Here is a 26,953-nt window from a genome sequence, read left to right as displayed (position 1 = left end):
TATGTGTTGCCCCGAGGCTATTGCTAAGTAGTGCTGAGTAGTAGTATTAAGCAATGTTAAATCCTCCTGCTTAGGAGGAGAATAGCCTGATTCTTACACCTCTTAGCCTCTTCTTTTGGGAAGAAGAGCAGGGCAAGGTTGTGGGAGCCAGAAGAACGTTTGTGTCTTTTACACTATTTTTAATGCCCACTTTCTTGGTGTAATTGAGAATATTTTCCTGATGGAGCTATGCAACAGATATGAAGCTGAAGCTGCTCTTTTTGTTCATAGTTCTATTTTTGAACTTGCTTTTGGAAGTCTGAATTAATGTAAATCACAGTCTTGCTAATGGCAGCCTTGTTTTGAGAAGCCTCATGTTCAAGGACACATTATTTTCTGTGGTGGTGGAAAAGCTGGCTGTGACCAAAAGCAGACTGACAGACACTGAGACGGCTGGTTGACATGATGAGTGTGGATTAGAAAGCTCAGCCATCTTTCCAAAAAGAAATGCTGATTCCAATGGAAAAATACTACTTCAGACTTTCTCTGGAATTCTCGTATCATTGAAGAACACATTTATGTCAAGAAAAGGGGGAGGGCCAGAAAGGCTGTGAGAGCATTAGAGAATAACTGCTAGCATGGAAAAATTACTTCAGGCTGTGTAGATGGGTCCAGCTGTATCACTGTGGCTGGGACAAGACTGCTGAGCAAACTGGTAATTTACTCACAAATGTAACATGCAGCCTGGAACTGGGAGGCTTGGAAATGGATTCAGGAAATAGCCTTGCTGTACAGTAGCAATGGATAATCTTCCTGTGCTGGAGGCTTCTCTTCAGGTTGACCATACAGCTTGCACTTCTTAAAGCAGTAGCTGAAAGCAGCACCCTCTCCATTTCCAGGTATGATGCCAGAAAGGACATTTTTGATCATCTTGCCTGAGCCCTCCAAGACTTTCTACATTTCTGCATCAAGCTAAATCCCATCCCATTACTTTTGTAAATGTATTTACAGAAGCATCTAACCTGGAATTAGAATGTCACATTGTGGAGAATTCATTACATTCTTTGGAGGTTAATTATTTTACTGCTTAAAGAGATTATGCCCTTCTTTCCCCTCAAAGTCTGACCCAATTTCAGTTTCTAGATACTACGGTAAATATTTTTTCTGCTAGATTTTAAGAGCCAAGCCTGCAAACTTTCTTCCCTTGAGTATTTCTGTACAGAGATCATTTATGTTATGTTCCCACCTCCCTTTCAATAAATTAAATAGATTGAGCACTTAGGTCTTACACTGTAGAGCATGAAAACAGCATTGACTCAAGAGGTCAGAGTACCTATGCAGTCAGTTTAGGAGGTAGCCTCTAGAGTTGAGTCAAAAACATTTTGAGCCCTTCAAATCAAAAGCAAAGTTTTGGTAATATCTGTGTCACTAACACATAAAGTTCCTCCAGCAGAAGAAATGGATTACTTAGCATGTTTCATTAGCTGCTTCTTGCACATGAATGTTCTTGCCTGTATTTTACCGAGTTTATTTCAAAATGCAAGATTTGTGTAATTTAATTGAATCCTAAAAACATCATCAGAAAGTGACTTGACACAAATCACAAGAAAAAGTTAATTGTCTATTAAATAAGACTCATCATCCACCATTGTCTAGCAGAATCTGAAATTAATATACTGACATTACTTAAATATGTATATAGTGTATTCTCTTGGTTAACAAAAAAGAAATCACAGTTTTAGTGCAGACTATAATTAGCTGTAAATCAACTTGTCAGAGCATTTCCAGCCCCTGGGAATTGACTAGCCAAGGACCAAAGATGAAAAAGCAAGGTTTAAAATAAATTATTTAAATCAAAATTCCCTCCATGCTGGTTTAAATCACAATTAATTTTAAAAATTTTTTTTGCTTGGAATCAGTTTGATTTAACCTATTCCATCACTTGTTGGAAAAAATCTGTCCTCTTTCATATTTTGTGTACTTGACCTACATTCCTCCTTGGCATGCAGCAGTTTGTTGCTCAGCCCTGGCACAGCAGGGCAGTCATGGTCCTGGCCTTCCAGACACCTTCCTGGTGCTCAGACACCCTTGGTAACAGCTTGCCTCTGCTTTTCACTGTTCTGTGCTCATTACAAGGCTCTCCTGAAATTGTGATTTCCTCAATGTTCTATTGGCCCAACGTGGTGCTTTGTGGCAGGCAGAGAGTGACAATGCTGGTGCAGGCTGCAGGGAATAAATACCATTGCTGCCTTGCAGTGCTGTTTAAATTGGAGCATCTGCTTAAAAAAGGCATCTGCAGATATTCTCTCATGGAGGAGCCAGGGGTGCCAAAGCTTCAATGGCAGTGAAATAATTTATCAACCCTGTCCAGAGTCACCCACATCTTAGTCTGTCAGTGAAACCATGCTACTGCACATATGTTACAGAGCTACAAGGTGAGCCTGTTAACTTCTGGTGTGTAATAGAATACCCAATACTTTTAGTAATGCCCAGGATTTTCCCTCCAATGGGTGGAAGCCAGTGAGGAGCAGGTTGATGGGAAAATACAGTGTCAGCCACCAATTCCAGGTGGCTGAATAAAGTCTGTATCTCCCTCATTTCTTATATTGATTAAAATAAGAGGAGATGGTTGAGAGGAATATTTGAGAATCAATTGTAAGTGGTGTTTTTAAATTTTTGACAGATTTTTTTTTTTTTAATATTCCCTGGGTGTAGCTTCAAAACTTAGACTTGATAATTTGGTGTCTTAAACAGGATTAGAACTAAGTAGGGTGCAAAAATGAATGGCCCAGCTAATTTCATCACTCTAGTCAAGTGAAATATAAATAATATTCAAACAGTATATTCTCCAGTATAGTTGATTATTAACTTTCTCTTCTGTTTTAATCATCTAAACTGATATCAGTAATTCAGGGATATTTTTTTAATATGATTTTTATCTTGACAGCTGTGCTTTTATTGAAAATGCAGCAAAATTTTGTCTGCCTCTATCTTCCAATGTGGTGATCTCATTATAAATGAAATACATGTATGGTTTTAGTTGCATTTTAAGTGCTGGCAGGTGAATTTACTATCAATTTGAATGGAAATACTGGTCAAGGACCTCCAAGATATGTTGCAATAAACCAGCCAAGATGAAATACAGGCAAAGAAAAAAAATTATTCTTACATGCTAAAGCACAAGCTTGGGAACCAAGCTGATGTGCTTATTAAGAGATTAGCTTAAATCCAATTTCAAACAATTTTAAGATTTAGCTGACTAACTTTTCTTAACTCTGGAAGGTACTAAAACTGATTGCTGTAGAAACTACCCAGGCTCTAGGAGATGTCAGGGAAATTATTGTACTTCAAGGGCAGAGCCCAGATCAACAGCAGGGCAGCAGATTTGTGACATGTACATGCAGCAGAGAGCTGGGAGTGCTCTGGTGCAGCTTTTTCTGTTCCACTTCAGTTTCAATCCCTCTGCTCAGATGTGCCATGATACCTAATATCAGCTCAGTGCCATATGTGAAGTCTGAAGACTTTATTTCATATATGATGTCAAAATACATTTGTCCAAAAATGTGCAGAGTTCTGATTGTACCTTCTACAGGGAGAAGCTCTGGCATTAAAAGAAGAGCAAGTAGGAAAAGGGTCAGTGTACTACAGACTTTTCAAAAAATAGTCCTGTGTCTTTAAAGACTTGACTGCAAGGAGGAAAGAAATTTGTAAACAGGATCACAGTTTCAGAAATCTCTGTGGTGAATAAAAAAGGAAGGAGATTTAGTTGTAAAACATACCTCCAGCTTTCTAATAAAATAGAAATATCACTTGAAATGAACATGATGCCTCCATCCAAGCCAAATTAAGTCTAAATAATGAAAAAGTATACTTTAGAAAGTCAGAAAGGTCAAGGTTCGTGACATCAAATCATGGATTGCAGCTGGCAGGCCACCTCTATAATTTCCATGGGAATAACTAAAGAAAATTGACCAAAGAAAATGTCTGTAACAACTGGGATATAGCTTGGAAAAAAAAAAAAAAAAAAAAAAAAAAAAAAGGAAAAAAAAAAACACTAAAAGCCAGATGTCTCAGATGAATACTTTGGAAGTGTAGAAGGAGGCAGACAGGGATGGGGTTTGTCAATTTTCCTAATAAGTCAGTCAACTCCTCATAGCAAAAAGGCAGTTAATGCAATATGGAATAGTTTAAAAGTCAATTAATATTTTGAAACTAAACAGCCAGCCCTTTTGCAAGGAGATACTATCCTGAGTAAATAAAAATACTTTCAAGTGTCACATTTACAGAAAACATGGATCTGGTAAGAATTTTAGTGTATAATCAGGCATAAGGACCTCCCACTCAAACTAAGGGCACCAAATTCAGCTTAAAAATATGGAAGATGCAGGAAAATATTGCATTTGAACAAAAGGGCTTGAATTAATATTATAAAATTTAATGAAGTCTTGGAGACATTGCCTCAGAAAAGGAAGCTGTATTAACTATGCCTCCAGTGAGTAAAAGAACAAAACAACTGCTAGGGAACAAAATATTAATGAAAGAAAAAAAGTGTCAGTACAAAATGGTTAGGTCGAGATGAAGGATCTGTGGAAAAAAGATAAGTGAATGCAAATTAAGAAGAAGATTAAATTAAAAACCAAAAGCATATATCCCATAGAATGCATCAACAGAGTGATGTGCTGAGTGAAACCTGGGGAATAGGATGTGTGCTCCAAAATGCAAATACATCCATTGCATTGTTAAGATGGATATTGAAATGGCTCAGGAGACCAGCAGGCTGGGAAGCTCAGCTGGCTCCTTTGTAGGTACGGATATTTGGAATAAAAATGTTGCTGCTTATCCTGGGTTGTAATTCAGAACTCATCAAAAAGTGTGGGCTCTAGGCTGCAAAGGTGAGAAAGAGCATTGTAAAATAAGAACTCTACTGCAGTTCTTGGCTTCAGCTTTCACTTGATAAACATGTCTGGAGGTGCAGCTGAAAGATGGCTGTCAGCAAATGTGCTTTAAAAACACCTAATGAAGGGAAAATGTAGGGAGCCAACAGTATCAGGTGTAAATATGTATTATTTTTGAGGATGTTGGATCAGGAATTTTCAAGCAAGCTTCCTGTAGCTCTCATTTTTGTGTGTGAGCCTCCTGTATGTTTTGTCATTGCTCAGCTGTGTTCCTGTGAGCACACAGCAGCTTTGCAGTGGCACCCTTTGCTCAGAGGCAGATTGCAGTTAGTTCTCCCTGTTAGTTCTCAATTCCTTTGTCTCCATCCAATCTTTGCTTTGCAAAGCAGACTTTGCAGGAAAGAAGAAAAAAGAAAAGAAAAAAGTACAACCAGGAAAAAACCCACACCAGAATCACAGCCCTTCAGGACAGTGTACTGTCACAATGGCAAGTTTCAAGTTTCTAATAGCAAACCATTTAAAGAGAGTCAGTTACAGGTATTCTTATGTACATGTTTAGGAAAGAGGAAAGATTATGGTGATGAAGTAGGAAAGTGAATCATTTGTGGACAGTCCTAATTGCATGCTGTAAGGTAATGACAAGCTGTGAAATCCTAATACCTCAAATCTAGTTCTGTGTTCTTTTACAAACATGCAGGGGACAGAGTCGTGAGCACTCTGTGTGCCACCCACCGAGAAATGAGAAGCAGGGTGGGGGAGATGTGAGGAGTGGAGAAACACAAGGGCAGCGCGCTGAGCAGACCTGCCGTTGTTTGTTATCCTTGGTGAAACCCTGCCCTGTGGGGAAAGAGCTTTTATATAAACTGGTGATTAAAGGAAAGAGGTATCTAATTTGGGATTAAGAGAATCGCTGAAGAATTTAATAGTAAAAACAGTTGCTAGAGCAGCTGTTTCAACACAGCTCAGACAATTGGCAGCCAAAGTGCTTCCATCTCATAAGTAGGTGACATATTTAATTTCTCTGCACAGAAGTCTTCAACATATCAGGAGAAAAGGCTCAATTTCAGAGGGTTTTGTCCAAATGTCTTTTCTCATATTCACCATAGGCTTTTTTGTTGCTCTTCAAGTGTAATGCTTTAGAAAGTCATTCTTTGGATGTGTTGATCCAGCTTGAGAAGAGCCAGAAATTTACTACTAGAAGCCAGTATGAGCCTGAACCAGAACCACTGCAATCCGTGGATGTGTTCCTAATGATTGCAGTTTAGACTAAAATGATGGAGGATAATCTTCCATTTTTTGGCTGTCTGGATCAGTCTGGTAGTAATTTGACAAACTCTGATTAGGTTACTTGTTGTTTTCCACCAGGTTCCTGCCCACCAATGTTAGCAGTTTCTCTCCAGATTTTGGAGATCCTAGTAAAAAAACTTGCCTTTTCCTGCTCTGTATGTTCTTCCTCAGCCCAACCTTATCACAGATGTAAGTGAAATAAAAGTAGTCCTTTAAATGAATGGGATTCAAGTTTGTTGAAGAATTGTAAGCATTCAGATCACTGGTGGTTATGGATCAGTAACTTTGTTAAGAGCAAGAATAGAGCTAAAATTTCTGTTGTGCCCAGTTAGAGAAGATTAATTCCTGCTTTCTTAAGAATCTTTACCCTCATCTCCAGGCTTGGAAAAGATTGCATTGTTCTAGCATTTAATAGTTATGTAAATTAGCACTAATTTTGTCATTTAGCACCTGTGCAAAATTTTCTAGTAGAACAGTTCTTTCAAATGTGGCATAAACAAAGCATAAGATGCACAGTGATACTGTTCTTTTGTGGATGCTTATTTAGGAAAATCTGCATGAGCTATTGAGCATCTTTACCACGGGCAAAAATGTCATGGATATGCCAGAAACGTGGCAGTAAAGCTTTGTAGATGTGTGGTTGGTCTTAAATAGTTCATAGGCCACTAATCAGCAAGCTTTCAGTAAGCTTTAATTTGAAAATAAATTAAATACCATAATGCATATGCTAAAAATTTAACCACATCTTTAGGGTAATGGCAATGTTTTTGCTGTGCTCAAAATCTTTGTCTGCCAAACACAACTTAGGCAGGATATAGAGATACTGACACAACTCATACTTCTGCTGGCTTCTGCCTGGTATTGCTGTGGCCTCTGCTGCTTCTGTCCTCTATTCTGTGTAAGCAGATGGGATCCTGCAGCTGTTTGAATAAATATTAGTTTTAAGGAATTATGCTGCTCTGATTAACCATTCAATGAGGGGGAGATGGCAGGGGAGGGAGCACCTAAGGAATCTCTCTGCTTCGGGCCTCTTGCCCAAAAGCATTCATTTAAATGTTTGAGCAGTGATGAGGTGAGGAGTTATATAAACGGGAAGCCGTTCCTCAAATCACTATCTTCTCTCTGCATAGAGTGTAATTGATAGCTTATGTGCTTGCAGCAGCTGAAAAAATAGAGCAGAACATGCAAACACGTCCACTGTATAACATACGTGGGAAGCAAGTGGAGGAGAGTGTTAACTTTAATAGAAAGTGAATTATCTGCCATTTTTGTTCCACCCCAGATGTAATTCAGCAAGGAGATTGGATCTGTGCACTAGATAGTCTGAGACAGTGCCTTGGAAATTGGCAGTCAGAGTTCCATCCAGAGGGCAGGAAATGTGTGAACAAAACCCAGCCCAGGTTATCAAACAAAAGCCCGAGCCAACAGGGGTCCTTGGATACTGAGTAGCTGGCACTTTCCTTCATTTAAAAAAGAAAAATAGCTCTTGTTTTACAGGTGAAGGGAGATGCTTTGAGAGCAGTCTGTTGTAGATCATGGCAAAATCTGGCAACAAAAAACAATCTCAGGATGATTTCACAGTGAAAATCCACATGACTGGCTTTTTGCTTGGATCTGGGTGCCAATGCATTGCTATATATATACCCATGTGTCACCAGGTTTTGGACCCTCATTTAGCATTTTTGCTGTGAGTTTTGGTTCAACCTGAGATACTAGGCTTTAAAGAAAAGGCATGTTTGTTTACTGAGAACTGAGTTGCCTTCAGTATAGAAAGAATCTATTTTTAGAAGCATGGTGTGGCCACAGTTTCTCCCCTTGTTTTGCTTTTTTAAGTAGATAATAGTGATACCCTCTTGAACTGAACTCAACCAGCCAACACAATAGCTGGGACAAAGCATGTAGGAAAAAGGATGCTAACAGCCCTTCCTCCAAAGATGCTCAAACTGCAAACACACTTTACAACTGTACACTGAGCGATTAAAGATTTCCAGAATCAGTTAAAAGCTTTGAGGATCCCAGTAGCCGTGCTCAGAAAACCCATGTGACTTCGCTGTGCGTAGACTTCTGGTAGTCTTCTAATTAGCTTTGTAGGGGTCTCTGAAGGCATCTGGCTTTCTCACTGACTCGGGAATTAGGCTGAATTTAGGCTGCCTGAACATGCCAGTGCTGGGTTTGAGCACTTCTGATCGTTTCTGTGTGGATCTCCGTGCCCCTCTGGAGTGGCAGGCGGGAGCAGCGTGGTGGGACGGGCTGTGCTGACTGCACCACGCCTCGTGGCACAGAGCACATCGGTTTGAAGCGAAAGGGAATTTAAAAAAATAAAAAAAAGGCAAATTCAATTAGCCATTTGAAATTGAGTTGGGGTTTACAACTTGAATTTTTAGGCCCAGATCCATCAGAGCACTTAAGCACCTGCTTTACCTTGAATATATTTTGCTTTTCAATAGCAGTTATTTGCCTCGCTATCAGAGATCTCCAGGAAACCTGGGCTTAAATGGACATTGTAAGGGATGAAGGAAGGATGGCAGACAGGCAGTACTTGGAGAAATTTCTCTTTTTCACTCCCTAGACCTTATGTGGCTTAAATAATGCCTCCTTAATGCAATGCTTTGTGTTACATACCCTGTGAATAATGTTAAGAAAGGTTATTTAATGATAATTTGACTGCTTTTTCTTTGAAAAGACTTGTTACTAGTCTTAACCTGAAATCTCTTTAGTATTATTGAGGGGATTAACAATCTTAATGTCATTTTTGGCTTGGTTTCTTTGTATGAAGGGGTGGCAACTCTCCCTTCTCTCTCATCACCAAGCATCTGAAGCAAGCTCTGTTACTGAGATTGCTGCAGTGGTACTTGGTCTTACAGAGATTTCATCAGAAACATTTCATTTTTAATAGACAATGGAAAATGTTCAGCTGTCCCTTATTACACTTCTTTGTACACAGTCTAAAAATATACATGGAAATTATAATTACATCTGTAATTCTGGGTCTCAACTGAAATCACTTTAATCCCAATGTGAGGGGGAAAAAATCAATACAGAACCCTTAACCCCAGTCTTTTCCTCCTTAGATAATTCATTTTCAGTTGTATGAATTTATACCACAAGTTTTAGAAGTTTTTCAAGGGACTTTAGTACACTGAGATGATTTTGCATCCTCAAATTCTGGTATTGCTGCTTCATGCATTTCTGATTTAGAAACCGTAATGATGTTCTTGAGTAATGGGTTATATTGTAGCTCCTTGATATAATATGATATTTCTCTCTTTTACTTTTTGATCATTAAAAAGAGGGGCCTTTGAAATTGTGCAAAGCTCTTTTATAGAAAATTCTATTTTACTGGCAGTAGAATGACACCTTTTTTTTTTTTTTTTTAAGAGGAACCCAAGTCAGCATTAATGATTTAACATTGAAATTTGGAAAAGACATCTTTCTCAACTCACTGCAGGCTCTCTCTACTCTGTTGTGGTTTTTTTGCTATGGATTTCAAATAGTAGGTCTGTCAAGGTTAAATATTCTCATGTTTGGGGTTTTTTTTGTTAACAACATCTGCAAGTACAGAAGTGTCATCAAGTGTTTTGTGTTTCTGAAACTTTCACCTTTCTGCAAACCCAGTCTTAGACCAATAGTTGCTTTTGTTTGAGTTAATGTCTGAGGAGAAAGGGAGGGGTTCTTTTATGCTGTAAGACCTTTGCAAACTATTAATTGTCCACAAATTGCAGCTTCCTCTGAACCATCTGGTTCTGGTAATAGTCCCAGACCTGATGCTGCAGATTAGGGCACACTCCTCTACATTGCCCCAGTTACCAAATCCACAGAGCAGAGGTGTGTTGTTCATCTTGACAGAATGTCTTCTTTCTTCAGAAGTGTATGTATGTACCATTTTCTAGATCATGGGCACTCAAAAAGTAAAACATAAATTTTAAAAAAGCAGCATTCTGGTCAGTATATTGTCTGAATACCTGAAAGACCCAACTGTTAAGGAATGTTTCCACTTGAAGTGAGGCATTTCAGCAACCTACATTTAGTACCCGAGGTACAATTTGTTTGCTGTCTAAGGCTGTCAAGCCTTAACTTCCTGATTTCATTTCAGGATACAGATGTTTCATTCTCTCCCTGCCCTCTCCTCCCCTTTCAGATACCATTCTATACAAAAGCCTAATCCAAAGATCATTGGAATGCTTCCATTGACATCCAGAGGCTTTGGCTGGGGCTGGATGAGTCTGGGGCATGAAGTTCTTCATTGCATTGAAGTAATTCCCTCTTCTCAGTCTGGTATCTAGGCAAAGCACAGATGTTTTTCCATCTTTGCTTCCCCCTGCAAAGTATCTTGATAGGTTTTTTATGAACTTGCCACTTCAAGTCTATCACACCACACAATCTGAAAATACTTGGAGAGATATTATAGTAGTGACCTTTATTGTTCATTAGTGAATCAGCAGCCTAGCTTACTGTGGCTTTAAATGAGCTATATAAATTGGTTGTTATTTTCAATGATGATTCCCTTGATTTGAACATACTAGAGCAAAGATAATTGATTGATTCATTATGTAAAAGATTGTTTCAAGTGAGAGGGTGGTTTTATTTATTTTTTTTTCCCCCAGCCAAATTGAGACATGCTGTCTGGAATCTTGGCCAGGTTCTTACCCGATTCTATCAGGAAGCATTATTACTTCTCTGTTTGTCACTGATGGCACACAGCAGCCTTCCTGGGTGGAGTAGGGATGCCTCTGTGATTGCGGTCCTGTTCCTTGTAATGTCAGCTGAAGCTGTGACAGTATCATGTCCTGCGTGTAAGACTTTGTTGCACATCTTTGATACACGATGTATGTGTGCTTTCAAAAGAAAGAAAAGTCTATACCATATAGTGCTGTCCAAAGCCTTTAGGAATTCAAGCCTAGGCGTTGCTGAAGGAGGCAGAGAGGACAGCGGGGGCTGTGGCATCCTGTGCTGTTGTCCTGTCCACCCATCTCCATCTTGTGTCTAATGTGATGGCCTTTGACTTCCAGAAGGAAAGGAAACAATGCTTAAGGAAACAATTAAATGGGGAAGAACTGAGCTCAGATGTATGAAAGTGAGCAGTTGTGTTGTTTTCATCTGGGAATGGAACATATTTGTGTGTATCTATAGGCATTAAAGCTAGTACCATATATATGAGTAAAAGCTCCACCTGTGCCCATAAAGCAGCTGGGAGCTGGATTGTGTCTTTCCTCAGTGGTTCAGGTCTCAAAGCAGCCTCAGAGTGATGTATTTGGAAGTGGTGCCATGTGTGCGTGTCTCATTCAAGCACAGCTGTTCTACAGGACATCTTGAGGGGGTGTTTGCAGATTCTCATCTGTGTCTCACTTCTCCAGAATCTGCTTCTGCTCCCAGGATCTGGCGTGCCAAGCCCTCCTCATCTGAGCGAGTCAACAGCCTGTCCCAGGCTGCCGCCGAAGAGAATGGCAGGGCTTCGTAAATAAAGGAAACAATTGAATGATAAGTTCACACTTCAGCACGCCGCTTAACAACCTGATAACAGTTAATTACATACAGTATTTTTAAATGCAGCAGCAGGGAGATAACTCGTGCAGAGGTGGAGCACAGGCCCTTGGGCCTCACGACCGAAGGTTAACCTCTTACTGCCCGTGCACCTGGTGGCTGCGAATGTCACCCGTTCTGAACTTCTGCCGCCAGCAGTGGCTCAGGGTCATACACATGAAGTGTCCTCAGCCGCAGGTAGGGGCGGGGGGAAGCTGAGCTCAGTCCCAAACCTGTGTGTGCTGCAGGCGGAGAGCACAGGGTGGTGAAGGCGGGTGCGTGCCCGGCAGAGGCAGCAGCAGAGCGTGTCCGTGGCTGTGCTGTGCTGCCGCTGGCGCCGGGCAGGAGCCGCCAGCACAAACACAGCTGGAATGGGGCGGCCCCGCAGCTGCTCTCGCTGCTACCGCTCCCCGGCACCGCCGGCACCTCCCTCTGCCCCGGCCCGCCCGGACTCAGCCTTCCACCCTCGCGACTGAAAGCGCAACGCCGGGACATCTGCTGTCCCGCAGCCTGGGGCTTAATGCAGGTCTCATTAACTGATTTGCCTATCCAAATCTGGAGATTTGCACACTTCTGTAGAGGCAGCTGTAAAGTTATAACTTCAGCTGTTTATCATGCCCTGAGCCTTTAAATCTCAATTATGAAAGGTGGTGTTTAATGGCTGGCTGGAAAATGGGTGGTTACCAGAGTGTTAATGGAGTGCGGCAAGCCAGGAAATGTATAATCTAATGCCTGTATAGAAATGAAAGGTTCTAACAAAAGAAAATATTGGGGAGGAGGATGTACTTGCAGGCTGTTTGTGCTGTTTAGGAGAAAATCAGTACATGAGCAGTAGGGAAACAATGGGGACTGAAATACTGCCTGAAGAAAGAAATAAGAGCTGCTTGTTTTTAAGGTCCCTCTTGCCTCTCCCCAGAACAGCCATCCTTCTTCTCTGGGTCTTGAGCTTTGCCTTTGTTGAAAAAAAAGAATGATGTGTTGCAGTGAGTTTAACAGAATGTCTAGACCAGAAAGAAACAAAATGAAGGAAAGAATAACAAGCTAAGTATTCCTTTTTTACTGAGGTATGGGTTTACTACCCACTTGGTGTCATTGGAGGCAGAATAGACAGCCATGCTTCATCATGGCAGTGGGAGAAAGTGCTGCAAGGGATGCTTTAATTTAAATGAGAAATGCTCTGAGAGAAAAAAAAAAAAAAAACACCCTAAAAGCTTGGTAATAACATTAATAACCACTTCTCACAGGTTTTTACTAGCCCACTAAAGATCAGACAGCGTGTTAAGGTCCCAGTGGCTGAATAGTAAAGACCTGAACTCAGGTTATTATTACTTAGGAAGATTCTTTTAATGATTTCTGTTATTAGTTGAAAATCATTTGAATAGGACAGCTAAATGGTCACCATGCTTTAAATTCATTTTGAATGAAAAATGAGAACAAGGTAGAATTTGGGTTTCTGTATTTCTGAAAGCACTTCACAAAACCAGCATGGATAGCAGTGGTGCTGTGAATGGGTAGGCAAAGGACAGAGGTTTCCCTGCTGGGGAGGAGCTCTTCTGGAGTGTGATCAGTTCCTTCTGAAAAGCAGTTTTGACTATGGCAACAGAATTTCTTTTAAATCAAATTAAAAGCTCCTAAACCACCACAGACTCCTTAATTTCGGCTCTGATAGCCTTCAAAAAGCAGAGACCTCCAGCAGGGGTTGGGATGAGGCAAAGGGGTCCAGGTAGTATTTCTGGCTTTTGTGCTGCTGCTGCACTGAAGCCCGTGTTGGTTCTTGCCTGTGCATCTCACTCCCTGCCCATAGATTGCCTGCTGGTGAGGGAAGCAGCTGGCTGTTCTCAGGGCAGGGGCAGAGGGGTCCCCCTGCCTGTTGGGAGCTGATGCTCCCTAAGACTGTGCAAGTATTATCACAGCACAGTTCTCACTTCAGCATCTCACTCCAGTAGTGCCAGTTCTGCTCGTGTTCAGTACTTTTTTGTACAAGTTTCAATTTGCGTTTAAATGCAAAATTCAACTGAGAAGCCTAAACAGTTGCTTTCTTGCTGGCTTAAGAGGCATATGTCCTTTAAAAACAAGTTGTCTCCCCTCTAACGTAACATGGTCAGCCTCTTCTCAGAAATGTGACTCGGAAGACCAAAGGCCAGTAACTCCTTTAGTCTCTACGAAGAGCTTTTGGTCCCCACTGATCTGCAAAACAAAAGACCAAAGGGACCTTAAAATCTCAGCCAGGTCTCTCCCCAGTGGAGCATGGGGGTTCCTGAGCAGCAAGCATGACTGCTTAGCATTGAGAGTAGGTTACCAGTGCCCAGAGGTTAATGACTCACACGGCATTATGTTGTGTCGAATAATGAGTAACATCTGAAATGACACATGTTGTAATGACTCGCTACTTAAAGTACCAATCTACTTAAGATCCCTTTAAGCTTGAAGAGATCACAGAATAGCGATGTCTTGTTCAATAGGTGCTACTTTATTTTATGCCTTCTGGTAGGAGAGATGTACCATGCCTGAGAGCATATGAACAAAACAAGTGAGGAATTGAGTAGGAAGGATTATTGCACTAGTTGTTTTGAATGCTTTTTGGGCATTTATACAGCACCAACTAGCATATTTTGGGTTTTGTTTTTGTTGATTCGAGAGTTTTAATCCTGGTTGTCACAGTTCGTATCCTTGTAGGTTGGATTTAGGGAAGGGAAGAAAGGGGAGCTTTGCCTGCAGGATGAGATTATCAGAAACTGGTCTGAGATTTGCTGTGGAAAATAAACTAATGCTAGAGCCAAGTAGCAACACCGTCTTATGGTTTGGTTGCTGATGGGAGGGAGTTTAATTAAATGGCACTGTAAATTCTGATGTTAACCAATCTGTGACATAGTTTGCTCCATTAGGGATTGAGAGCAATCTATTTTGTTGCAGAAAAAATAAGCTGGTCATGCTGTCATAAAAAGTCTTACCTGATCTTACTACAGTAAAGTTTTAAACCTGTCAGACACTGCCTGCCTGTGTTACAGTAGTTTCTGCAGTCTGCTCCCCTGCATGGAAAGCTAGTATGTGACTGAAGTGCACGCTTGGCCTTCAATGGAAAAGCAAGTGTGACACCTAAATGTCTCCAATTGCTAAGAATGGCCCAGGGAGCAGCTGGAGCCCAACACCTCTGTGGTGTGGCCCTCTGCAAACAGTAAAGGACTTAGTTTTCCAGCTGCTTTTAGGCTGGGCTTCAACTAGAGAGATATAAACACATCTCTGCACTTACCTGCTGGGATTATGGTGCTTTAGCTGCTTGTTTCTAAATATTTTAAGATGTAATATTGGAGAGTGTAAAGTCATATTCAGGCCAGTTAGCACCACTTTAGATTTTGCAAAACTGCATGTAAGGGAAGAGAATCAGGCCTGCCTACATTGCATCTGAAATGTACCTCTGGAATTTCAAACAAACTTATATGGACTCGTCCTTCTCCAAAGCAAATAGGAATTCTTTAAAAGGGGAAGAGAGATTCTGCCAGTCTCATACCCACCACTCACACACACGCACACACACACCCCCACCTTGAAATGCAGGTCATGAAATGATCATTATTTTTATGGGTCTGCAAAGCCTGTAGCAGTCAAAGCTGTGTAATATACATTGCAGAGTGTTCTGCTAATCCAGTCCGACCGCAGTCGTGCCTGGCCCAGGGAAGAGGGTCTGGTAACTGGAAACCTGACACTGAAGGAATTCCAAACACAGTCCTCAAACTAAAAACAGCTCTCTCTGCATGGCATGTGCTACATGAGAGCCAGGGATTGTATTCGTTTACGTTATCTGATTTTTCAGCCTTGTATTGTTGATAAAAGAACAGGAGAAGGAAGCACCTCCACCAGCTCAGCCCATAAATAAAGTGTGTATGGTGTGTTTGAGGTTAGTATGACATTGCTAGACATCTGCCTTCTTCTGAGGGGTATGAGCCTCTCTCACAGACAGCAGCCACTGAGCACTTCCTTGTGCTGCAGATTCTTCCCAGCACTAAGATCCCAAATTTGATTCCCAGTGAATTTTAAATGCAAACCCCTTCTTTGGCTATGGGAAGTATTGATCTGAAAGGGCAAAGAATATTTTTTTATAGGATTATCTCACCTATTAAGATACCTTAATGCATCTCAGTGATTTCTTTGAAATCTGCAGTGATTCAAAATTTCATTAATGTGTTTGTTTTATGTTATATGCATGTTGAATATTAAGCAACAGGAGTTCCTAGAGCTACTGACTACAAACAGCCCTGCTGTATCTGGAGAAATAGGCACTACATGGTCTTTTCAGTTAATTATTTTTAGTGTTTGTTGAGAAGAGCTTTATAAAGACACAATGTCTGATACTTCAAGTTTGTTTGCATAATTTAATTCTTACATCAGCTTCTCTTTTCTTCTTTAAAAGTAGATCCTCCTGGCTGAGAACAAACATCACACAATCACACTGCATACAGTGGAGTTCTTCAGTGAGAATTTGGACACAGATAGGATCTTGTTGCTTTCTCTGTTCTTTAATCACAACCTGGGCTGTCTGATGCCATCACCCAGAGTCTCTGTATGTCTTGTTTAGACATAAAAGAGACTGCAGACAAATGTGGGCTTTCCATTTGCTACTTAGTCTGTGGCTATCTTTGAAGTTTATTTCAAGAAGTACTCTCTAACAAAATAAGAAGGCATGTTTTTATGTGAGATTATATCCCTTGCAAAATATTCGCTCAGCAGCAAGGAGGAGACAGTGATGTAAGAAGAGAGCATTCCCTTCCTTGCTTTTTACCAGGTACTAAGAGGGTGACCTCTGTGACTCTCCCTATAGAACAGAGGGAAGAAAAACCCTTTGTCACAATGAAATCCAAACCCCCAACGTGAAGGGGCACAGCAGGAGCAGTTAGACCTTCATTCTGCTTTTCTTTCCTTTCAGATAGCCCAAGCACATGTCTCCAAGGATGTTAAAGGTGACCTGCAAATGGAGGTTATCAATGAAATGCAGTAAACATGAAATGCAATTATTGTTTTTCTGTTTGTTTGTTTGGGTTTTTTTTTTTTGAAGCATCAGGTATTTATGCCAGTCTGCTCTGTAAGATTTTCCACAGTTGAAGAATTACTAAAACAGGGGTTAAAAAAACTGCAGAAAGCAAGAACTGTTCAGTTAGGGCTTTTGAAACCTTCAGATACCTGTGACTAAGTAACATATTGGGTAAGACAAGTCTTTCCTAAGTCTTCCCAATCCTGTGGTTCAGTTTTAAATAAACCCAGAAGCTCTTAAAAATTCTGCAGTAAAGACTGCAGAAAACACTATATTGTTTGTGCTTAGAAGATAAATAAAGCAGAGAGACAAAAACAAACCTGCTTTAGGCTTCACTTGTCATAGAGAATATAACAACATGTTAATTGAATATCAGTCACAAGTTACCTGCTTTACTTGGACAAGGCTATTTTGTGCTCTTAATGCTCAAAATGGATCACAGCTGTTAACTGGTGAATCATTTTAAAAGATAAACTGGTAGAGCTGCAAGCCAGCATTCACAACTGCTTGTGTGTGATTTGTAACTTCTCTGCAGGGGAAGGAAGATGAGACTTTGCTTCCTCAAAATTAAGCAGACATTTAAGGGACACCTTGCTCATGACATTTTGAGGAGTGTTTTACTCTGCCCCACCAGTTTCACTCCTTTGTGGAACCTGGTGCTTCTCCCTCTATTCAATTGCTTCCTGCAGCAGCAGCCTCTGCTTTTAGCTAGACCCACATCCATAATGCGCTTTCCAGTGGGACCCAGCAGAGCTGAACTATCAGCAAAACCAGTTTTTGAGCTCTGAGATCAGTTCCTTCCCAGGATGTTGTGTCAGCTTCCCTGCCTTCTGCCTGCCATTAATTGCACTGTATCCCCAGGTCAAACAACTGGCCAAAAATCTGGAAAACAGCTGACGGCCAGAGCAGCTCCTACTCAGCATGTCCTCTCAGAGGGCACACTCCTGGCCTGGTCCCTTTGAGTGGCTGGACCTGCTTGACCCAATTTGTGGATTTTTGATCACTCCCTTGGGTCACTGATTTTCCACTTGAGGTTATTGGTTTGACCCCCACACCATGGGTCACTTGGGAGGTGTGATATGGCCCTGTGAACTCTGAACTCATCAGAAGCCAACAAAAACAGTGAGAGAGAGGAGAAGAATTTCATTAGGACCTCCTCAGAGGTGGCAGTGTCTGCTGAGGGAAAAGGTAGGAGTTGTTTTCCTTGTTGCAGAAACAAGCACACCATCTACAAGGGACTGCCAAGTAGAAAGTGTTTGGGTTGGTTTGTTTTGGCAATTTCTTTAAGGATAAACAACAGCATATACTTTTTCACCGTGGGCTATAGAGTGAGAAGGCTGTTGGTTCAGAGGAGCAGATCTCCTCCTGCTGGGAACTGCCCTCAGTGTCCCAGACTTGCTGCTAATGGTGACAGCATTCTGCAGCCAGAGCTTGGTACTTGTGGTTATTTCTTCTGCCTTAAAAACATTAACTTTCTGATGGGTAATTTGTCACACTTGAGGAGGGAAGAGCAGTTTTTTCCTGGTTTATAAGACTGGTTAGAGACTCCATAGACTGGTTGGTTGTACTGTGAGCAGCTCCCTGAGAATGAACTTCACCAGGCATGGGTGGTAGGTGGGGAAGAATGAATCCTCAGGAAATAATTTGGTTTCAACATGCTGTGTTGGTCATAAAAGGAAAAAAAAAAGTGTTGTGATTGTAGTTTGTGTATCTGCAAGGGTAACACCCACTGGGATCACTAGGGGAAGTGAGCTGGAGAGTGTGGAGCAGCCATGAGGATATCTTTTGTGAAATTTCCCTCAGTTGTGCTGCCCAGAATCAGCCTTTTGGACAGTTACCAGTGTTTCCCAAGGTTTTACTCAGGCAGGAGTTTGGCTTGATCACTGCTTGTGTTATCCCCAAGGTTGCTAAAATAGCTCACATACCTTCTGTCTTCCCGGGGCTTTCCTAAGAGGTTCGTGTGAAGTGGATTCCTGTCAGGTCTCTGTGTACAACCTGTCCTCCCAGCTGCTAAGTCATGACTCTGGGCAAGGCACTCAAGGATTACACCACCTATGGGTGTTTCACCCTCAGAGAAAGGAGACTGGTGCTGACAGTGAACAACTTGGGGTTTATCTTTTAAAGAAAGATTTTGCTCTTCCCACATGTTCTGCAGTTTGTCTACACAACCACAGATGGTGTTAGCAATGGTGGATTTAGTTCCCTGGGAGAGGTAACAGCAATGGAGATCTGATGGCATTAGCTCATGCAGCCATTTCCCAGGTCTGGCCCATCTTCAGTGCACAGTCCTGGGCCAGAGCAGCCTAAATGCACAACCCTCTGCACAGTCACAGCTTCTGTGGCTGCAGTGTAATGCTGATTCCTAAAACTGGACTGGCTGAACTTTACAAAATAACTCTTCTGGCTGGATGGCAAAGCACACCCCCCTTTTTTCTTGCACCTTGCAGAGCTCTGGTGTCAGCTAAGGCATGAGTTGTGTACTCAAGGCTCAGTATGTCATGCTGGTGTCTTAGTCCTATTCTCAGCCATCATTTTGGTGCCAATTCATCTTCAATTCATTTTTTTAGAGAATTCAATTTGCAATTAGAGCTCTGTCCAAAAGCTACCACTGGCTTTTGAGTGAATTCTGGATCAGATTCCAAGCTTAGTCCTATTTTAATGTGATCCACAAGAATTTCCTTGATTATAGCTGCCGACGAGAACACCTTATAAAAACAATGTACAGGATTTTGAGCATGATCCTTATATTAAAAGGTGATAGGTGTAGGCTTGACATTTGTTCCTGTTGATGTGCTGCTTGACACAAAGCAGTTCCTACCATTGCAGAGCCTTTTATGATTGGAAATACGTTTTTGTGCACAGAGGCATTAAAGCCAAGTTTGATGGGACTGACTCTAGCTAACAAGCTTAGTGCAGAAATATGTGGAGCAGTTCTTTAGCCTGCTCTGGAAATTATGCTTTGTTGCAAGGTGGGTGTGTGAGCAGAGACAGTAATTGTCTCAGTAGGTACGGTTAAGAGTGGTTTGGTATCTCAGAGGGTGGCTTCAGGCCCTTCAGCACTTTGTCTGGACTGTCTCACCAGGAGGTGGGGGGGGGAAGCTGGGAGTGCCTGTCTTTTATAATGTTCTGTTTTTAAAGCAGAAAGTCTCTGGGGAGCATAGGGTCCTAAAAGTCCAAGGCCTGGAATGCTTCCTTTTGCTCTTTCCATTTTAAACAGGAAACATTTGCACTAAGTTATTCCAGGAGGAGAATTGTAGGTTCATTTCAAGGCAGATAATGTTTGTTCATGGCCTGTGTCCGTGATTTACCCCATGGGCTTAAACGAGTGCAGCAGAAAACCACATGTTTTGTTTTACTACATGCTAAACAAGTTCCAGCGGAGTCTGGGAGCCCAGGTTAAGAAAGAAGGAGCATGCTTGTAAAATCTCTGTGTGAACAAGAGAGTCACTGACAAATTTTGAACACCTGATCTGCTGTACCAGAATGATGACATTTTTCATAATCTATGCAAAGAATATTTAAACAGTTGATGAGTTCAGTCCCAAAGACACAGAGCAGGTATAATTGATTTATACTTTCAGCCCCTGTTTTGGGTCAAAACTCTGTCTTCCCTAAGCTCTCATTTGGAGAGAAGCTTCCTGTGCAGTCAATGAGAGGTTTTGTCCAAAGTGCAAAGACATTTGCAGTCAGACTGGCAAAAACTCCTAATTAAGTTGAACTTTTGGGGGTGCTCTGGTGACATGTCTGTGAGAACAATTATTTTTGCCATTTCAAAAGTATCACAAGTTAAGTTGTACTAGGAAAAGATATCAGTGCTTCATTAGTGCAAATCATGAAATTAAGATGCAGAAGGCTACAGAGAGGGTTCCTTGGCACATCCTTGGGGATGACACATTCACATGTTGCTTTTCACATGAACTAAGGCTTGTGAGATCCATACTGATGCAGACAAGTTACAGGGCTGTTGTAATATCAGGCCTTTTAGATCACAGATTTTTTGAAATCTCATTGGCAACTTGCCCATTAAACACAGGTATTGTAACCTGACATCTCTAGTGTTTCTTCCCCAGTTTTTCCAACTATGGTGTTTGGAAAGTTTTACAGGCTGACATATTAGGAGAGAATAGTGGGAAATGGCCTGGAGAGCGTGAATATTTGTGCATGTAAAGCTTATGGGATTTGCAGACTTGCAGACCCAACTCATCTGTTTATCTTCAGGCTAGATAAGATTCAGTCAAACATGCATTGTTTAAAAGAGCTTTGTTTCCATTATGGCAAATGGATAACAGGAGACTGACTTTGGGAGCTGAAGGGCTCCAGTGCTCCCCCATTGTGAAAGGGCTGTGATGTGCGCTGGACCCTTCCTCCAGTGTCCTGGATGTTACAGACTTTTGTAGCATGCAGGTGGGAAGCTTGCTATCCTTCAGAAGTTCTTTTCATTCATCCGGACTTGTCATGCTTGAGGTGGCATTTCCTCTCCCAAAGTAAACATAGATTGGATGTACAATAACGCGTCACTGGGCTAGTAGACTGCCTTTTAATGTGCTTTATTATGCTTTTTCCTCCTCAGGCGTGGACCTGCAGAGCCATTAGAATATTTAACAGGGCCACGAGTAACGTACAAAGAGAGAGATCTTCCCTACTACCACGGAGGGCAGCCTGTGATCCACCCATCCAAGGGGAACTACATCCGTGCTCCAGACACAAGAGTGGCAGAGCTGAGGTACCCTCCGTACTACCCAGCCCAGCCCATCCCAAGCCAGCACAAAGGGCCCCTCCGGCAGGACGTGCCGCCTTCCCCTCCGCAGCCCCACCGAGCACCGGCTTACAGTGAGATTGTCCGGCACCGTGGGACCAGCCCAGACCAGTACCAGTACAGGCAGCAGGACCCCAGGCAGAAGAACCCCATGACTGCAGCTGTATAGCCGTGCACTGGGCTATGGACTGCCCCATGGACATCACCCTTGTAGAGTTGTTCCCAAGCGTAGCTGCCTGTGAGAATGGCACACGAGACCTGGAGTCGTTGTAACTGAGCTGGGCTCAGCATAGGTGCTTTCTAACAGGCGAGCTAAAGCCACGTGAGGTACGATGTGTTTTGAGTATGTGAGGTACCAGACAGTTGGGTGTTTTTTCATTCCTTTTAAAAATAGAAAGCGGCTGCTGGAAATGAAACACAACACTTAATACACCTCAGGGCTATTTACTGAATCCAGTTACACCTTTACAGTACATAGCTGTCTGTGTAAGGGCAGCAGAGTCACCAGAGTTTACTTCAGAGTGCTGCTGTAGAGCCTTTTAAGTGAGAACACAGCATGCAGTACGGACTTCTTGCAGAGCTGGGCATCTTGTGTATCTAGTGTGTGATCATGACAAGAGACTGCCACAGAGATAGTGGCCACATTCCAGGCACATCCTGACCAGCAGCTCTGCTTTAAGGATGCTGCAGTTCCAGATTTGTGATCTGGCCTCTGTTTTCTGCTGTCTTTTTGGTGGTGGCAGCATTTACCTTGTAGCCTTCACCTTTTGCGGTTTGTGTATCAAGAGCCTTCTCTTATTGCACCTGCTGCAATTGGAGTAGGGCAAAAAGCCTTATCCCCTGTGCTTGGGCAAGCTCACAGAGGACAGGCAGCCACCTGGGAACCATGTCTTTGGGGGGGAGTGTGTGCTTGTGAGTGTTGGTTAGTTATACAGTGTGCAGTCTTCAATGTAAACCCTGGAGACCAGATCCTCTGCTGCTGTCAGAAGTGTTGCTGGAGGGGTTTCAGTGGAGCTGGCCTATAAGGAAGTGACCAGGGAGCTGACTATGGGCATGGACTCCATAATTCATATTAAGTTCCTGTGTCAGGTGCTGCCTTGGCTCCATCAGGGCAGCCCATTTCTGGCCTGCTCCAGGCAGTGTTGGAGCCCAGTGCCTTCCAACAGTGTGCCTGCCCTGGCCAGCCCAGCACCACCAGAAGGCACCTGCTCATGGGGGCCACACTCAGCCCACCAGGCAAGCTCGGGCAGCGCCGGGCCCTGCCCTGCCAAGTGCCAAACGACTCGAGTTCCTGCAGCCAGAGGCCAGTCAGGTCACCAGGGAAAGGGGCTTTTCACAGCAAGGGGTGAGGGAAAAGGCAAGGAAAGTAGCAGGAAGGGCTTCAAGACCCTGGGGCCCAGGAGGAAGATGTGAGACTAGATGTTTGTAGCAAGTTATTTGCAGCAGTGCATAGGAAGAGAGAAAGTGTGGGTGGGGAGGGGGTGTCAGCACTGCAGCAGAGCCATGATGGGGGGACAAGGTGGTAGGGTACATGCACAGTTCTTTGCCCCAAACAGCCTGAGTTTGCTCTGCAGCCAGAAATACGTGTCTCCAGACACAGGGACCTGCCTGATCTTACCCACAAGGGCTCTGAGTGCTTAGAGAGCTGTCTCAAGGATTTTGTCACGAGGAAACCATGCAGTATTGAGACCTAGAAATATGTTATTTCCAAGTGTCCTTAATTCCTTGACTGCCTTCTGGGAGTGTCACTAAACCATTAGGCCTTCTTTTTCACAGGAGAAGACTGTGACCTAGCCACGGATTAAGCCTAAGGATTTCATTGATACCATTTTGACATCTGTGGTACACAACTTACTAAATCACACAGATCACTTCCCAGGTGTTAAATACCACCAGGAAAGTGTGTCCTGCTGGCAGGTAATGGCCCTGATGAGAAGCAGCTTTTAATCCCAGCCTATTTTCTTCTCTCCTGATGGTGCTGGTTAGAGCCTGGCATAACCCTCAGGCACAGCACTTGCAGCTGCCTGAGTGGCTGGCAGGCTCTAGTGCTTGCATTCCCACCAGCCTCCGCCTATCAGCAGGCTGGGAAGCAGGGGAGAGGAGACAGCTTTCCATGGCAGGGGAGCACCTCCATGATTCAGACAGAGGGCTGGGCTCCCTGGGGCAGGGGCAGGGACAGCTCTAAATCCAGTCAGGAGGAAGCATTGGTGGGAGGGAGAGAGGAAGAGGAATGCAGCTGATAATGAAGCAAGGGTGTTTGGTTCTTGTTCCATTTCTTTCTACCCTCTTCCTTAGTAATGTAGGAGGGAAAAACCTTGGGTGTAAAGCTGGATGTCTCTCAGTACCCTCTATAAATAAGGCACATTCCCCAGGGAAACTGTGCCTGTCACGTACGTGCTCTGCACAGCCTTGTACTTCTCTCAGAAAGCTTTAGATGCTGTAGGATACTCAGGGCTTGGCAGCCACAGAATAGCCGCTGGTGTTATAAAGGCCTGTTGAAAGTGAAGCAAAAACAAATTAAAATACTTTCCTTTCCCTCCTTGAAATATAACCCCTGATACATTTGATCCAGCTGTAAAGAAACTAATGTTTGCGACAGTGGCTTTATCAAGCCAGGCCACAATTAAGAACAGCTCTGAATATAAGCTACTGCCTTTGTAAATCACTCTCAACTAACCCTTCAAATGGCATCACAGCAGAGTGAACAGAACTTATTTACAGTATTTCATGAGCCAGGGCCAAATAAAATCTGGATAGAAACAGCTCCTATGTTATTTATAGCCTTTGAGAGACCTGCCCAATGTCTCCTCGTAACCTGAATCTTTCCTTAAGAGCTCCCCTTGACTGCATCAGCTCCACTCAGTTGAGGCAGACAGATCAAACAAACACCTTCTGAGCTGTTAATCTTACCTTACCCAACAGGTTATTAAATGATGCTTCTGCTCAGTAAGCAGAAATCAGTTGAGAGCTTCTTCCAATCAGGGGAAAAAAAAAAAAAAAGTGCTGTAAGTATAATATATGGATGCATCCTAAAGGTAAGGAGCTAAGGAAGAAGAACAGTGTGACCTAGCTGGGGGAGCAAGACCAAAAAGTATTACAGAGCATCTCATCTATCTCTGGTGCCATTGTTCTGGGAGAAGATTGCCTTTTCCTGATTTAATATCTGGTAGAGGTACAGTATTTTCAAAAGTATAATGTGTAACTACAGTATATATAGTCAGCTTTTCTGCAGTATAAAATGTAAGATTTTAGCACCATATTGTGGAAAAATATGTACCGTGCAGAATTCACGAGGTGCTACAACTGACGGTTGAAAATACACACTTGCAAAATCCAAAAGAGCCGTTAAGTAACAAGTTGTTCTTTTCCCATATGTCCATATGTTTGGGAAAATTATGAGTCTGAAATGCTCTTGACACGTAATTGCCTCGCACTCCCTCATCCAAAATGTGCCAGTCCAGCAGCAGAGTTCCTGACGTAGGGGTGTGAGGGGAGAGCTGGGTGTGCCACAGGAGCAGCCCTAAGTGTGTGTGTGAGCAGGGATCAGGAGCGAGGCAGAGAGCCCATGCTCACCTGAAGCTTTCATTTCCTGAGCTGGTGGCGTGCAGCCTGCGTTTCTGGCTCTGGCACAGGGCCAGCCAGGCCCAGCAGTTGAAAGATTAAGAGATAGAAAAAGAGCCTGTGGATTTTCTGAGTGACCACCCACTAGTGAGCCATGATCTTGGCCTGTGAGTCGACATTACCACTGTGATATATTATGATGCAGAAGTCTCTAGGCACCCCTTGAATGCATAAAGAAATATCAACTGCCCTTTGTGGGGGAAACTAAGCATAGAAAAAAAAAAAAAAAAAGGCTCTTGCCTTAAAAAAGTGCATACAGTCCTGAATTCCAATTCACTCCAGCTTCCTGATCTAGAAATAGCTTCACATGCTGCCTAATTTTTTTACAGATGAATTGTGCTACCTCTTCCTCCCAGCCATCACAGATTTGTTTATCAGAGACTTAGTGCTGTGAGTGAATCCTAGCGACTGCTCTGCCAGGGCCACATCCTGACACTGCTCTGAGCAGGGGGTGCTTTGCACTTTCAAAAGGCCCCACACCTGTGCTCCCCATCACAGTTGTCCTGCAGGGTCCTTAAGCCTTACATGCAAAATCAGAAGTGCTATTCACTATGTCTGCATAGGAAAGAAGGCTTTGTAAGACACTATTCTGTCACTGTGAGCGAGAGAGAGGTACTTGTGATCTTGACAATACCTGTGTGTTTAAGTGAAACTGATTTAAAAATCATGTGTGATTGTTCCGGGGGAGAAATTCAACATGTAATTTGACAGGATTTTTCTAGTAACACATCAAAGATTTTGATCTTTTGTTACATATGGCTATATAAATTTTACCTGGTTTATTTTGCATTAAAATAAAGGCTTTAAGACTATATATGTTTATGTACTTGTATGTAGAGTCTTTCCCTTCTTTGTGTCTACAAAGTCATCTTCAGCCATGGAAGTGATTTGATATTAGAAGATGATACGTGGTCAAGCTAGATCAGAATTGGTAAGATTACTTTTTTAACATAAAACCAAAAACACAATAGCAATGTGCTGCTTTGTAGGAAAAAAAAAAAAACCCTCCAAGGCCTTACCTTGATTCCATCTCAAATCTGCATTTTCCTCATTGTATTGCCTGAATCCTGATTCCATACCCCAGGATTGAAAAGAGAAGCAAGAAAGTCAGCTCAGAGAGGCAGCTGTGTCTTCATTGCTGAAGTTCCCCAGGAAGTTTCATCTCAACATGGAGCTCTTCTCTTGCTGTTGGTACCAGCCAAGGTGTTCTGCAGCCTGCAGCAGCTGCCAGGTCCAACCAGCTGAGAGGGCTGGAGGCTCTTGCCAGAGATTTAGGATGCCTTGAAAGTTCTGCACAGGCTCTTCACATGAAGTATGTTGGTCATTTAACTGAAGCTGGTAACTCTTATTTTCACACATTGTGTCCAAGCATAGATCTTTGTAGGATCAGACTGTGGGTTGCAGTGAGATTCAGACAAGTGTGTTATGTTAGGTGGAGTAATTTTCAAAATAGATACTTCCATGAAAGGGCATTAGTACAGGGAGAAGGAATAAGAAGCCTAAGATGGAAATTATGGGTTACTACGAAGAAAAAGGAAAGAATAAAAGAACAAAATAGATAGAAACATGCAGGTTTACAATGCAAGGTGTAAAAGAAACAGGAGGAATAAGTCAATAAAAGTACATATGTATTGCACTCCAAAACATTTTGAATGCATATCTTGGTGTTTACGGCCAAGACAGCTCATAGACAACTGTCAGTCAATTTTAACATGTATTAAATTATAAACCACAAAGATGCCAATTTTAAAACCACTCAGGTCATAACCTGCACTTACAGCTAAAAACTGTACAAATGAAAATGATACCTCAGTTTCTCCTGCTGGAGGTGTACAGATTAGCAAAAGACAAACTAGGAGTGTGTTAAGA

General features: G+C 42.4%; 1 protein-coding gene across 4 annotated transcripts in view; it reads left to right on the top strand.

The window, feature by feature from the left end:
• Positions 1 to 25,898, top strand: part of PARD3B (par-3 family cell polarity regulator beta) — a 385,570-nt gene extending 359,672 nt beyond the window's left edge. For 3 of the 4 annotated variants that reach the window (XM_079311454.1, XM_079311453.1, XM_079311452.1), the window contains one exon: positions 21,278 to 25,898. In XM_079311454.1, the coding sequence (XP_079167580.1) occupies positions 21,278 to 21,632 (355 nt within the window). In that variant the 3' untranslated portion in view covers positions 21,633 to 25,898. The remainder of the gene's footprint in view (positions 1 to 21,277) is intronic. The other variant, XM_079311455.1, reaches the window with a different exon arrangement.
• Positions 25,899 to 26,953: the final 1,055 nt, after the last annotated feature.

Source organism: Erithacus rubecula (assembly GCF_903797595.1).
Source record: "Erithacus rubecula genome assembly, chromosome: 8".
Taxonomy (NCBI): Eukaryota; Metazoa; Chordata; class Aves; order Passeriformes; family Muscicapidae; genus Erithacus; species Erithacus rubecula.
This window is presented reverse-complemented; position numbering and strand designations above follow the sequence as displayed.